General features: G+C 40.8%; 1 protein-coding gene and 1 long non-coding RNA gene across 2 annotated transcripts in view; one reads left to right on the top strand and one right to left on the bottom strand.

Annotated features, from left to right (window-relative positions):
- LOC135749417 (uncharacterized) overlaps positions 1 to 1,077 on the bottom strand; it is a 175,681-nt gene extending 174,604 nt beyond the window's left edge. The window contains exons 1-2 of the long non-coding RNA XR_010532375.2: positions 999 to 1,077; positions 525 to 684 (exon numbers count right to left, since the gene is read on the bottom strand). This is a non-coding gene — a long non-coding RNA (uncharacterized lncRNA). The remainder of the gene's footprint in view (positions 1 to 524; positions 685 to 998) is intronic.
- Positions 1 to 15,836, top strand: part of il1rapl2 (interleukin 1 receptor accessory protein-like 2) — a 481,367-nt gene that overhangs the window by 263,393 nt on the left and 202,138 nt on the right. The window contains exon 4 of the mRNA XM_065268003.2: positions 15,235 to 15,421. Within this exon, the coding sequence (XP_065124075.1) occupies positions 15,235 to 15,421 (187 nt within the window). The remainder of the gene's footprint in view (positions 1 to 15,234; positions 15,422 to 15,836) is intronic.

The raw sequence follows: 15,836 nt of genomic DNA, 5'->3' as shown, positions 1-15,836 counted from the left end.
CAATATCTTGCTTTATGTGAATAAGTAGGCCATATGATTTTCACATCATTTTGAAGAAAAAACTCTAGACTACTAGATCCTGTTTTGAAAAGTCTTGAGAAAACATGTTTAGAATGAGTTTTGTGGAGTTATATCAGTGACTTAAAAATTTTGCTTTTTCAAAAACCACCCATAAACATTTTTCTCTCAAAAATACAAACATGTACATACATGTTGATTATATGATATTGTAGCCCAGTTTGTGATGAACACAGTGTTATGAGACTTTTGTCATTAATATGTTTTTAAGCAACTGAAAAAAGCACAAATGTCAGTGCATGTCAAAACTTTCCCAGGGCCCTAAAAACCCCTTAGACCCCAGAGGGTTAATTAGCAAGTTAACTCTTCAATGGCAAGGAAAAGTTGATACTAACATTATTTAAATATTTTCTCTTATACAATTTATAGGTGCTAGAACCTTTACAGTGACAATGCAAATAAGGCTACTTTACACTGGGCAAAGAACAAGCATATGATGTAGTTACCTTCTGTGCTTTCCTCTGCTGTTCCAATGAGATTGGCGTAGAGATGTTTTTTACTTCCTTCTTTTGCACTCCTGATGATGTTTGGGGCCATTTTATTTAGAGATGTTTCCATGTTCTTCACCAAGTCTGTTCCAAACCTCCTTGTCATTCCATGCAGCATCTTAAAACACAAAATATTTATATATACACTTTCAGACAAACAAGTTCCTTAAAGTCTACATTAACTTGAGGTTGCAATTGACTTTTGACAATTGCAATTGTATTTTTCAAAACACAATGTTCAATAGTAAATAGTTTGAAATATACAGAATTTAAATTAAGTCCTCAAACAATTTACAGTCTTTAATGCTAAATTCTAAATGAAATACATAAGAATTATCATTAAAGCTACAAAAAACAGATTTATTTTATTTTGCTCTTTGATGAACATAAGTGACATAAGTCAGGTTTACGAGTTCCCTTTAAGCACCTTACCTTTTTGCATCAATGGGGTTTATATTTTAAAGCCAGTGACGTGTCATCTACTGACCATTTATTAACCATGGTTATCTGTGAGGGAAAGGAAAAAAGCATAAATTAAACTTCACAAACCAAATACGCATAAAAACCTGAACACGTTTGGTTTTTAAAACATTTGAATGTTAAATGAAAGTGTCTTAACAGCTACCATCACATTAATTCATTGTGTGCATCACAGAAAACATGCATATATAGACTTGTTGCGGATACGAACGCTGCACTGCAATCCTGCATTTATAATACAGACCGGCGGAAAGTTCTCAACTGTGGCCAGCATTTTCCACTTTCCTTCAGAGTTTAGCTCCAACCCACGGAATATGTGTAAAACTGCGACAAACATTTATATATCATTTCCCTTCCACCGTCTTCCACCCGGTTCTCTTGACCACGCGCTTCATTGAAATTACACTCCTGTCTTGAATTTCGTCTCCTTACAACACAGCTGTCTTATTGTGTTTGGCAATTTAATTTAAAATGACAAAGAAATAAAGCAGGACTGTAACATAATTCATTAAAACCCGGAACAACATGTATTTAACAGAGCTTTTATAACTGACGGTTGAGGAAGCCTGTCAGTGCTTTAACGTTACCAGCAGTATTTTTTAACTGAGGTAAATATTATAAATGTAGCTTCTAGTATCACTATTTAGCACAAGACCTCTAACAAAATAAATATTAACTAATTATACTAAATATTTCAGTAATATCTTTTCAAAAATGTAGAAAGTTTACCTACGTCAGGGTACCAACAAGCAGAAATGCCGGAGTCCTAACTCCTCAGTTTGAAAAAAACCTGTCACGTCTCGAAGCTCATTTTCGCTTATGGTGCAACGCATATATACGCCACCAGAGGGCACTTTTGCGATTATTTGTTTTTAATGCCCCTTCAGGTTAAATAAAACATTGATAATATAGAATGTACAAAATAAAGAAAACACCTGGTTATTCACCAAAAACGCAAACTGCACTGTAAGTTTCATGCTAATGTACAAACTTGCATAAAAAAAGCTCACAGGAAATAAATCATACAATAAATATGAATAGCATATTTGTTGACTCTCTCTTTATTTGACCACAGCCTATTGACACAAAAAGGTTTGTGAATGAGTTGTGTAGGTTTGTAAATGAGTTGTGTAGGTCTGTAATTATTGTGTAATCTTTAGTTTACACTTCAGTCACAAACGTGAATTAAAGAACCATTTTAATAAAAATGGTTCTTTGCCCTCCAAGGGCTCTATATGGAACCCTTTTTTTGGTAAAAGGTTCTATTGGCCAAGTATAGAACCCCATGGTTCTATATAGAACCTCAAGGAACCTTTTTTTTTAGAGTGTAGGTTGTGTGTCCTTTGGTTACTGTGAGGGAGGTAACTGTAAGTTTTGTCTCTACATCTCCATCTCTGTTTGAAATGTAAAAGTGCAGTTCTTGTAATTACTCTTACGCTGTGCTCGGCACTGCTTCTCTGTGCAGATGAATCTGATGTCTGTGATCACCGAATCAGAACAGATCTGTCATTGTACATCAAGATCTTATATATCGAGGAATCATATATCTGAAAACAAATGTCATCTGAACATCTAATATATCTGCTGCATTTGTTCTGATCAAATGAGACGGTCATGCTTTAAAATTAATCATGTTACTGACATTTTATCTGTTCTGAAGAAGAAAGTCATTGTCACGGTACGTGACTAGGAGAGACGAGGAGACGACAAGCAGTATACTGTAACTAATAATAAACTTTAATATGAATAAAAGAATAAACAGAGTGGTGAACACATATTTGAAACATTCACAAGATGAGAACACATAGTTTAAATACATGAGGATGGCTAACAATGGACAGGTGAAAACAATAATGAACTAAATGAACATTATGTGATGATGATTAATTAACAGTGATGACTAAAAAACAATGAGGGAGACAGGTAAACAGAAACAATGATGAAAAATGAAGACAAATAAACTACAATGGGGTGGGGGTGGTTCATGTAGGTGTCACGGGTGAGAACCAGGTAAGACAGGATGAGGCAAGATGCGGATCCAAATGCAGTTTATTCCAATATATACAAGTAAATAAGCAAAAACAAGAGCTAGAGAACACACAAGGGACTGGCGACATCTAACAACGAACGACAAAACAAGAATGAACAGGCAGGGTATAAATGCAAGACAATGACCAATGACAGGGCAGAAACAATGAGTAACTAGGACGACACACAAGGGGAGAAGCATGATCACAATGAATATCCATGGTAACAAACAAGGGGGCGGAGACACTAATTAACACAGGGAGATACAACTGGAAACAAGGGTGCACAAGTAAACCACATAATACACAGAGACATAAGCATAAACCAAAACACAAGTATAACACAACACAGGGACACAGGGACCACTACGTTACATAGCCCCCCCTCAAAAGGGCGGCTTCCAGACGCCCACCAGAAAAACCCAAAGTTAATAAGTCCAGGTGGGCGGTGGCATGGAGGTGGACCCGGGGGAGGGATGGTGGGACAAGGCCACAAAAGTCCAAGGGCCAGGGCGGAGCCGTAGGCGGAGACAGGGACCAAGGTGGCGCCGCAGGCGGAGACAGGGACCAAGGCGGAGCCGCAGGCGGAGACAGGGACCAAGGCGGAGCCGCAGGCAGAGACAGGGACCAAGGCGGAGCCGCAGGCAGAGACAGGGACCAAGGCGGAGACTGCAGAGCAGGCAGCCAGGGCGGAGCCGGCAGAGCAGGAACCCAGGGCGGAGCCGGCAGAGCAGGAACCCAGGGCGGAGCCGGCAGAACAGGAAGCCAGGGCGGAGCCGGCAGAGCAGGAACCCAGGGCGGAGCCGGCAGAGCAGGAACCCAGGGAGGAACTGGATACCAAAGTGGTGCTGGTGGTATCAAGAACCTGGGTAGAGGGAAACAACAGAGAGAGGCCCTCTGGGCCAGGTTAGGCAGGGCAGTGAGTTCGATTATAGTCATTGCGAACCAGACAGTGAGGGCAAGGAGCTTGAGGACAGCCATCTTGGGATCTGCAGTGAATTCAGTACTGGCCATAGTCTTGGTGACACTAAAGAGTCTCTGGGGCATCTCGGTGGCTACTCTAGCTGGCCAATGTGGCACAGGGAACTCACTCGGCACAGATGACTCACTCGACACAGATGACTCACTCGGCACAGATGACTCACTCGGCACAGATGACTCACTCGGCACAGATGACTCAGAAGACTCACTTGGCACAGGGGACTCAGAGGACTCACTCGGCTCAGGGGAATCAGAAGACTCACTCGGATCAGGGGAATCAGAAGACTCACTCGGCTCAGGGGAGTCAGAAGACTCACTTGGCTCAGGGGAATCAGAAGACTCAGGGGAATCAGAAGACTCACTCGGCTCAGAGGACTCGGGAGATTCACTCGGCTCAGAGGACTCGGGAGATTCACTCGGCTCAGAGGACTCGGGAGATTCACTCGGCTCAGAGGACTCGGGAGATTCACTCGGCTCAGAGGACTCGGGAGATTCACTCGGCTCAGAGAACTCGGGAGATTCACTCGGCTCGGAGGACTCGGGAGATTCAGGGGACTCAGAGAACTCAGGGGACTCACTCGGCTCAGAAGACTCGGGAGATTCACTCGGCACAGGAGATTCACTCGGCACAGGAGATTCAGAAGATTCACTCGGCTCGGAGAATTCACTAGACTCAGTGGGTATTACGAAACTGGAGACCACAGGACGAGGGACTCCAGCCACCCGTACAGATACTAATGGGGCATCCAACAGGCTGGCGATGAGACATCAGAACCTTGGCAGTGCTGTAGAGTTCATCAATGCAAGTGGGTGAAGTGGAGTGGGTGTGGCAGGCATTTTGTGAGTTTGTTCGGGTATGGGAGCCATCTTGACAATGGGTGTAGGTGTAACTACTGCACCTTTAACAGCTGGAACAGTGATGATGGTGGCCTTCTGATAAATCGGAGCTGGTATGGATGTGGGAAACTCGAAAACTGGGGCAGGTTTAACAACAGCAAACTGAGGCATGGAGTGGGATGACGTAGCGGCCATCTTGTGCGCGGACGCTGACACAGGGGACACAGAACTCGAGAGAACAACGTCCGTGCTTACAGCGGATTGCTCGGTCCTGGGTCTCCTCCTCCGTTGCCGATGACGTGAGCATTGCGCTGGCTTACTGATGACTGGCTCGAGTGATTCTTCAGTCTCGGCGGGTCTTTCGGCGGGGAACTCCCACAAATTCCATCGGCTACGGTTGTGCAGGTAACCGATGAAGCCCCAAAAATCCAGTATACGCAGCCCGTCCACCTCTTGCTGCGGCACGGGTTCGTCCAGACATTCATTTAAATAGTTCTTCAGTTCCGAGTCACTGAGGTCCAGGCCATGCGAAAGTGACCAGAAAGTTTGCGCAAAACTGCGAACAGGTTGCCCCTGTTGCCGGAGGGAAGTCAGGTCGGCGACTGCGTTCCACCATTCGTCCTCCGTGGTGGGGGGTGAAACGTGCACTCGGACACTGCTGAGACGGAGCATAAGGACACAGGGAAAACACCAGGGAACTCGGGAAATCACGGGAAAGAGGAATTGCTGCTGGATCCTGAAGGGTCGTTCGTTCTGTCACGGGTGAGAACCAGGTAAGACAGGATGAGGCAAGATGCGGATCCAAATGCAGTTTATTCCAATATATACAAGTAAATAAGCAAAAACAAGAGCTAGAGAACACACAAGGGACTGGCGACATCTAACAACGAACGACAAAACAAGAATGAACAGGCAGGGTATAAATGCAAGACAATGACCAATGACAGGGCAGAAACAATGAGTAACTAGGACGACACACAAGGGGAGAAGCATGATCACAATGAATATCCATGGTAACAAACAAGGGGGCGGAGACACTAATTAACACAGGGAGATACAACTGGAAACAAGGGTGCACAAGTAAACCACATAATACACAGAGACATAAGCATAAACCAAAACACAAGTATAACACAACACAGGGACACAGGGACCACTACGTTACAGTAGGTTGTCTACAAATCGGATGGTTGGTGGTTCAGTCTCCGGTTCCACCTGACCAAGTGTCGAGGTGTCCTTGAGCAAGACATCTAACCCCAGACGCTTCCTACGAGCTGGATGGCCCCTTGCATGGCTGACACTGCCGTCTGTGTATGAATGTGTGTGTGAATGTGAGGCAATATATGTAAAGTGCTTTGGATGGCCATGGGTCTATGAAAGCACTATATAAATGCAGTCCATTTACAACTGTAATAGTACTCCCCATCCCCCCTAGGCTCATCCTGCGCTATAATTTAGACTATAGACAGAAAAGAAACAATCATCCGTTAAATGAGGGGAACACAACAAAAGGGTTTTGTTGTTCTGCTGTGGTATACAGTAGTTGCAAATGTGAATTTTAAGCACTGATTCTTCTGATCTTTATCCTTCGGCAGTGAAAACAACACAAACCTGCCTTTACAGCTGAAAACATAGTGTCTTCTCAACATGATGTTAACACACTAACCTGTGGATAGGTCTGGGTTTTTGTTTCTTCTGAGCAAAACTGTAGGCGGAGATTATGCAAAGTATAGTTGTAGACAGACAACAGGTGGGAGATTAGAAAATAATTTGACTCGTAAACACGGTTCAAAGTCGGCTCGCTAATTTAGAAGTCAATAACTTTATTTTTTGTGCACTTTTTGGTTTAACTACTTTTTCACATTGTTTACATTGATGGACAGCTACATGACACAGTGCAATAGAGGTAATTTTCAATACTGGATCTTTCTGGCACTTGAATCCATTACTTCATGCCATCATTATGATGCCGCCACTATAGAAAACATCAATATTATGCAGAAACACAGTTTAACAGGTCATTGCATCACAGACAGGTATCTCATGCAGCAAGAATGACTGCCATATATCTTCAGATTACCATCTGCAGTCGTGGTTATCTCATGTCAAATCCCCCTTATTCATACTATTATAATGTCATACCTTCTTGCTATCTTGGGTGTCTCGTGTCAAATTCCCTTTACATTTATACCAGACCTCCATACGGGACAAGGAAACCACTAATATTTGATCATCAAATATTTAATCATTATATGTGTAATTTGTGGTGCAGATGTGGGTCGGTAATCAATAAGCAAAGACCATTTAGACTCTGTCCATTCTGATAAGCAGCTGTTTTAAATGGTCCTGTGCTTATTTGTGTTCACAGTCTTGAGAGACAACCGCAATCATGGATATGCATCTGACATTAAAATAGTATAATTGTACTGTTACAATGTCAAATACCTGTCTGCGTTTGTCGGTGTTTTGTGCAAAAAATTTTTTACTTACTGTTATAACTTTAGATTTCTGTCCATGGGTGTCTTGTTTCAAATGCCCTTTATATTCATACTGTTATAACATTAGATTCATTCGTTAAAGCAACAGCTTCATTTTCATTTATTTAAAGCAACAGGCACCCACTATGATGATTCTGAGTGCCTCAAGGCAGATTTCATCACATGATGGCTTATAATAATAAGATTTTAGATGGATGTTAGAGTGGAAACCACTTCATTTTTAAAATAATCAGCACATTGTGTCAGATTTAAATTGCATTTTCTGCAGAAGCGATGTCTTTACCAGAAGTTTGTTAGGTCTTCGGATAAGCTTCGGACATTATTAAGAGCAGCAGAGACACTTTCATCTTATGGCCCTGACTGGAAGAGCCAAGTTTCTGAACATCATTACTAATTTTGCGTGGACTGGGGAGGTCTAAAATTTGCAGTATATTAATGCAAAATAGTACATCAAGGTCTTCAAAAGATCAAAGGGAATGTGATTTCTAATTATGTACAGTAAGCCCTTTAAGTAAAAAGTGATGACAGAGTTTATATGTATAGTAAATACTGTATATATCACTTTAATGCTCCTTTTTAGAAAAAATTTCCGAGTTAAATTCACAAAACTTAGTAGAAATCGTGTGATAAGTTGAATACATGGAAGCAAAATACTTTTTCACAGTTTATTGTTTTGTTGAAGTATTAGATGTAAAAATGGTCTCATGTATAGAGAATAGCCTCTTTGATACTGTATGTGCTATCAGAGCATCATTACTCCTCAAATCCTCATGTCCTCATTAGCAGCACTGTTCAAGACTTTCTGTAACTCCTGTGGGAATGTGTTAGCTGCAAACCTTTGGTCTTTTCTCAGCTTATAATAATGGCTCAAATCTCTTCCCTCGACCACTACAGCACTGAACGAAAGTCAATGCAATGTCAGCAGATTTAAGGTTTGAAAGACACTATTTTCATTGTCCACTCTCAATGTCATCTGGGACAGGAGAAGAAACATTTACTGCAGCGCTTCTGCACCTCGTGTCTGAAATGACTCCATTGATCCATGTCACTGAAGATGCAATCGCTCAACATTACGGATGATTCAGCATGTGTGTTTCAAAATTACTAGTAAAAGAAAAAGGACCTCAGCCTTCACTGCATACAGACAAACACACGGCCCGGAAATAATTACATTTGTGTTGATTCCAGGCAGACATGAAGCAGATTAGATGTGAAATTGATACAGTTTGCTTCTGTATGTTTCATTCATCACTGGAATAGTCGTTACTTGATGATCGTGTCCGACAGTAACCGAACCGTTTCAAGGAACTTTTAATGTGGCAAAACTGTTAACTAGTGAAGATTGTTTAACATATTTAAATGTTATGCACATGTAAATGCTTAACAAGACATTGAGGCTGTGTGTCAAAGATGCAGTGAGATGCGTAAAGTGTTTCATCTCCCCACGACATTCTCTGAAAATCTCTTGATTAGCTTGGCCTTACTTGACATTTGCATGCAGATGTATTCAGGTTTCCCTGCTTAACATCTCTGATTTTCATGATTTACTGATGCCTTTCAACATTATGAAATGAGTTTTAGATGCTTTTATAACAGATTAACTCTGTCATTATTACTGAAAAGAGGTAAGGGTCTGAGGATGCACTGTAAAAAAAAAATAGTGTGTATGAAGTTATATTTTTGTTATTTTACATTTACATCAAATTTAGTTTCAATTTCAACTTTCACTAGCCAAAATGTAAAATAGTTCAAATAACTTGAAGTTAGTTGAAAAAGCGTTTTTTTCACAATATGAGCTGGTCATATACTGTATCAGAGTATCATTACACAGTCCTGTAGTCTAATCCAGCTGTGCTAATACATAATCATAATAGAGTGCTGCAGGGATGACATATTTCTCTAGGCTAACCCGGAAGTTAGCGGGATAGTGGTTTCCTCGCAAAAAAGGCCATTAATTTTTCCCATAGACTTTTGGATTATTGCAAAAAATAAAGGCTCTATGTTTAAAACATGTTTTTGACAATAACCCGTTTTGTCCAACAAGTTAATAATAAAGGCTATGAATATGAATAAGCTTCTCTGCGTCAGATGTAGACAGTATATGGCGTATTTTTGAGATATTTCTAAGATGGAAGAATGCTGTGCGGCAGACGTTGGCGATATGACTATCAAAGGTTAAGTTGCTGTCGAACATCACACCTTAGTTCCTAACCATGGAAGATGGCACCACAGTACAGCCATCTATGTGCAATTTGTAATCTGACATATTATGTTTGTAGCGATTTGGTTCAATAATAAGTATCTCTGTCTTATTGGAGTTGAGCTTAAGAAAGTTATGTGCCATCCAGTCACTAACATCGCTAATGCAGTCTTTTAGCTTAGAAAACGTGTGTGTTTCGCTGGGATGCGAGGAGATGTAAAGCTGGGTATCTATGCTAAAAGTGGAAGATCCTTTTCCTACTTAGCCCCTAAGCTCTGGAATGATTTACCAACCGATGTCCGAGAATCAGACACAGTCGATCAACCTGCATTAACGACGACAGTGGGGCCTCCAGCCTTAGTCAAACGGGTTGGCACGTATGGTCGGGCTGCGATTTTGGCGCTATCGTAAGTCTTGTGAATAGTATGCCATACAGACCCGTTTGCCACTGAACCTGCAATAACGACGACAGTGGGGCCTCCAGCCTTAGTCAAACGGGTTGGTATGTATGGTCGGGTTGCGTTTTTCGCGCTTTCGTGTGTCTTGTGAATAGTATGCTATACATACCCGTTTGCCACAGAACCTGCATTAACGACGACAGTGGGGCCTCCAGCCTCAGTCAAACGGGTTGGCACGTATGGTCGGGTTGCGATTTTGGCGCTATCGTAAGTCTTATGAATAGTATGCCATACAGACCCGTTTGCCACTGAACCTGCATTAACGACGACAGTGGGGCCTCCAGCCTTAGTCAAACGGGTTGGTATGTATGGTCGGGTTGCGTTATTCGCGCTTTCGTGTGTCTTGTGAATAGTATGCCATACATACCCGTTTGCCACTGAACCTGCATTAACGACGACAGTGGGGCTTCCGGCCTTAGTCAAACGGGTTAGCACGTATGGTCGGGTTGCGATGTTTTTGGCGTTTTCTCCTGGTCCTGGAAATGGTATACAATATAGACCCGTTTGCCACAGAACCTGCATTAACGACGACAGTGGGGCTTTAGGCCTTAGTCAAACGGGTCGTAAGGTTTCATTTTCTCTTAATGATCGGAAGGTGACCCTTATTTACCATATATACCCTCGCATTGGGCCCCCAATTTGCTAACTCCTAAACTGTGGATAATATAATTATGCTGCAATAGTTAGTCTGTCTGGAACTAAGCTGAGTTAAACCACATCACTGTGTGACACTTCAATACATATGAACGGCCGCTACGCTAATACGATTTTGTTTTTCTCTCCCTGTCTCGTCCTCGACCCGAGGACAACGAGACAAACAGACCCAGTCATGGTAGATGTGAAAGTCGGCACACCTCTGATCTACTGGCTGTCATTCAACGTGATGCCCAGCTGATGCCTGACCAACGATCACCGGCAGAACCGCTTAATCTCCGCTAAATCTCCTTATCCGTTCTCCCAAGGGTTTTTCCCTCCTAGGACTTATTTTTCCTCGGATAAAAGCCCGGGGTTTTTTTTCTCCTAGGGGGTTTTTCACCCCGGGGAGGCAACCTTTTTGGGCTTTACTTAGCTTCCTCTTCTAGACGTTGCTTTAGTAATACGTGCACTTATAATATTGAGTCATAGCCGCAGCAAATTTAACTGCTCATGCTATCATGTATTTTGTTGTGCTAACTGTCGTTTTTCTGTGCTTTTCACTGCTTCTATTTATGTAAAGCTGCTTTGAAACAATTGACTTTTGTGAAAAGCGCTATATAAATAAAATTGAATTGAATTGAATTGAATTAATCTTCACAGATAAACTTTTATAAATTTTGAAGTTAAAATTCAAATTTTTATATTTCTAGGAAACGCATTTAAACTTAAAATTTGTATTCATCTGTGAAGACTAACTTGTTGGAAAAACGTGTAATTGTCATAAACTTTTGTTAAACACAAAAGACATGCTCTGTTACAAACATAGACTGTAAAAAAAATATGGACGTAGTGTCCGTGACGTCACTACCAATTGTGAAGAGCATTTTTGAATGATTGCTGAAACCACACCCCCCTAGCTCACTCGAGTGACAAAAGTGGCTGTTCAACCGTCACTCAAGTGGCCACGCCCTTAATTATGCAGAACTTTAAGGCTTAATATAATTTAAACGGATGAGTTACAAAAAATTTACCCCCCCCCCTCACAGTTTACATGAAGGGAAAAATTTGCTATATAGACCAAAAACACTTTTTGTACCCATGGATTAAAGTTTTCCGTCACTAGACGGATTTCCGTCAATTGCAAAATTATTAAATTCACTTTTCATAAAGACGACGTGTATTCACCTTTTTTTAAGTTGGATGTGATCAAAGCCTGGAGTGGAGCCAAATCACGTTCCTCTCTCCACTGTAAGCGTTCTGTAATCACTACGCACCGGATCCACTCCGGGTTTTCTGACTGTATCACGTTAAGCTGAGGTAAAACTTTATTTCAGCTAGCATGGACAAACTTATAATGCAGAAAGGCTCCGATGTTTTGAAGATTGATAAAGGTGTAAAAGACCAATGGAGATTGACTTGGCTTAGCGAAATGATTAAGATTGGCAAGCCTTTCAGTTAAATAACCAATACATCCAGGTAACTTGCGTGTCTCTGCACAGTATGATTAGTGGTCCTGTATTTTGGGGGTAAATTCTCCCGTACGTGATAATCCGCGTCACGTTTTTGATTGCTATGCTCATCTAGCCAGTGGCTGATACAACGGGTTTGTTAAACTCGTGGGTAAACTTCATGTGGCGCCACAAGAACCAAGAGGCAGATAACATCCAAATCCCGTCAGAGCGATTCGAGGAATCATAAGAGGAGACTGCTTCCGAAATGCTCTCGCGGCACTTTGATGTCATCCAGCTGTCGGTTCTTGCAGTTGCATTTGCGGTGGTCACAATAACGTAACATTTGTACACAGGGACGGATTGGCAATCTGTGCGTTCTGGAAAAGTCCAGAACGGCAGTTCAACGGAGGGCCGTCGCCCGGCCGATGGCAAAAAAAGTCTAATAACGCAATATGAACAGCCAACAGCAGAGGCACTAATACGATCACTTATATGCTGCTACGTGGTCCACGGATTCCCGGAATTCGCGAGCGTCTATGTTTGCGAGCCTGAGCATCCACAGCCTGGTCATGATGAGGGACAGACCGAGTTAACTTCACATCAGCAAGAGCTAAGTGCCAGTAGTAGCAGGACACGTGACATTATAATATAATATACACGATATTAAAATAAATTAAACTCGCGTGAAAATTAACGTAATGCGCAACTTGTTAGAGAAAGACGCGATGTGAGTGTGTGCGCACGCGCGTGTGTGTGAAAGAGAGAGAGGCGCGGGCGCGATTGAACAGTGGAAACATAAAAACAATACATACTCTGTCATTTTGTTCATATGGGACATAATTCAAACGGCAAAGTGTTTGCTTATATTTACAGTCGCAATAAAACAAAACATTTAGCTTTTGTCAAACTGTAAACTCTTGTCAAACTGTAACCTGTCATCTAACCAAAATCACACACATCAAAGCAAAACATATTTATCCAACCCCGTTTAAAAACAGTCTGTGGGTGGACATTCATCGTATTGCATTGGTTTTCATTTCTTTCATTGACTTTATTGTATATGAGAGATTATAGTGAGCTCACATTTTCTGCTACAATGAAGACTAAGGTATTGAATTAAACAGGTAAATATCAGGCATGCATTGCAACCACTCTAACGTGCTAATAAGAAAGGGGGCTAAATAATTGACCAAATATTAGTTTAACCAAAAAATCCTAGCTTGCACTTTCTGTCTGTCTTCCATCAGAGTGCAGTTTTTCCTTGTCTTTCATATTTGTGTTAAGTATTGTGGAATTGGCAAAGACCTGGTGGTTGTTTGTGAAAGCTGTACAGACAAAATTAATAGGCCTAGCTATTTTCATTATTTCACAGCCTTATTATACATCAAAGTTTAATATGACATGGACAAAATATTAAATATCCTTGTCTAATAGTCTGACAGTATTGTGGCATAGTATCAGGACATCCTTGTGTCTGTTGCGCACGGCTAGGGGCGAATGGCCGGATGATGGGCCTATTTGGGAAAAAGTCCAGGGCTGTTTTTTAGCCCCAGTCCGTCCCTGTTTGTACACATTTTTAACCACCGCAGTTTAAAAAGTGATTTTAAGCCATTCAAACACAAACAACAGTAAATGCGTCCGCTGTTTCTGTGTCAGAGGAGTATGCAAGTTGCGCATTCGCTTCTCATTGAGCTTGTGAGTATTTTTGCTACTTTATTGGCCTAAATACAAATATGCGTCAAAAATCCCGTCTTTGCTCCTCATATAAACATGACCATTTAGGTCTTAGGAGAAAGTAAACAGCAGAAACATTGCGCATAAAATAGCACATCAGCGCTGCCTCTAATGTAACATAATAATTTGTTGATAAAGGTACAGTCATTCAATTAACAACTGTCACTATGGTTACAGACATCCTGTGCGAATTGTACACGAGTTTAACTCGAGTTACTCGTTCAGGGTTTATATAACGTTACTGTATTAGAGCTGTGACTGTAAAAGCTGTTGTGTGAACAGAACAGACCCTGGATTATTCGTTTATGTGTACTGGAAAATATGATATGAAAAAGTTGTATTTGTTCACATTAGTAAATGCATTATATAACATGAAAAAACAATGAAAAATATAGAGTATATAAACATTAATTAATTCTTGTTTATGTCATTACAGTAATTGACGGTAGTTCATGTTGCATTCACTAATGTTAACAGTTTCAACTTTGATTAAAAATAAACTATTAGTAAATGCAAAAATAAATACATTTAGAATTCATAAATAATTAATTAAAGATTCATTAAAGGTGGTGATATTCATGCTTTCTTTTTATATAGTGAGTTATTTAGCTGTTTTGCCTTCATCTTAAATGCCATGCAAACTACAGCTACAGGAGACTTTAATATGGAATTAATGGCAAAAAAATCTCCCCTTAAAATGCAATTGGTCTCGCCTACATTAAGTTTTAGTTAAAGGAATATGACTTGGCCTGAAAAAAAATTTCAGTCAGAAGAATTTTTTTCACTTTAATCCATGTGTACCAGGCTGTAAACATATTATTTTCTACTGTAAAGCTGAGCATTTTAACATGGAGGTCTACGGGGATTGACTCCCTTTTGGAGCCAGCCTCAAGCATCCAGTCGATTAATTGCAGTTTAAATCACTTCTATATTGGCTTCATCAAAGAAATCGGAAGGTTGCCCATTGGTTACAAAATAAAATAACATCACATTGATGGCTGTTTGTTGATGTCTTGGGCTGTTTTAAGATATTACTAGGGTAACATGGAGTCAGGGCATATAAGATAAAAAGCAGCACTTATTAAAGGCTTAACATCCAATCAGTTTTAAGAAAGAGAGCTGACTGTTGTATAATATTCAGTCATTGAATTGCTTTAATCAATTATTTAACTTATAAGAATGTCATGAAAGGCTGTGAGGAAATGAAACTTTAATGTAGTCAAACAAATCATTTGACACCTTTGTTACACGTGTCATCCAATCCACATCAACAGTTTACCAGTGCTGTATCATAAACTATAATGACTGTTTCTTGAATACGTGCTGTTCTATTGAGTTTTTAAATATAAATGCCATGTCTTCACAGAAACTCGACGTACTGTATGAAGGTGTCCATGTCGCTGACAGTTGAGGAAAGTGAAGAGGGTTTGTGTTTTAGCAGTCGAATACGTTACCTGGAGCGGGCAGAGATCACTAGGAGTAAAATGATCACCTGTCCTGACATTGATGACTATCTTGCCCCCTACAAGCAACCCATCATGACCTGGTACAAGGTAAAGGTATAACTTCAGCTGTATGTCTCTCATACCATATAAGGAATGTTGAATTCAAAATTGTACCCACTGTACACTGTACAAATTTTAATGTCCTTTCTGAATGTCACTTGTACCAGTTGAGTTACAAGAACACCCAGTAAAGCATGCCCACAGAAGCATGATCCTGGGAATTGGCTCCTGATGGTTTCTCACTAGATATTAGTGAGCCAATATTAGATATAGCCGTAATATTCATGTGGACCAGAGATTGTGACATGGGCTTTACAAAGTTGTGATTCATCACAAATGCAATTACTCACTGATCACATCACAGCTTCTGAAACCTGAATATTTTGACACAGACAGCAAGTTTGTGGCAAAAATTGTACAGTGTGCATCCTGCTTTGATTTTTTGAGAGAAAAATGGATATAG

The sequence above is a fragment of the Paramisgurnus dabryanus genome, chromosome 16 (genome assembly GCF_030506205.2).
Source record: "Paramisgurnus dabryanus chromosome 16, PD_genome_1.1, whole genome shotgun sequence".
NCBI classification, from domain to species: domain Eukaryota; kingdom Metazoa; phylum Chordata; class Actinopteri; order Cypriniformes; family Cobitidae; genus Paramisgurnus; species Paramisgurnus dabryanus.
This window is presented reverse-complemented; position numbering and strand designations above follow the sequence as displayed.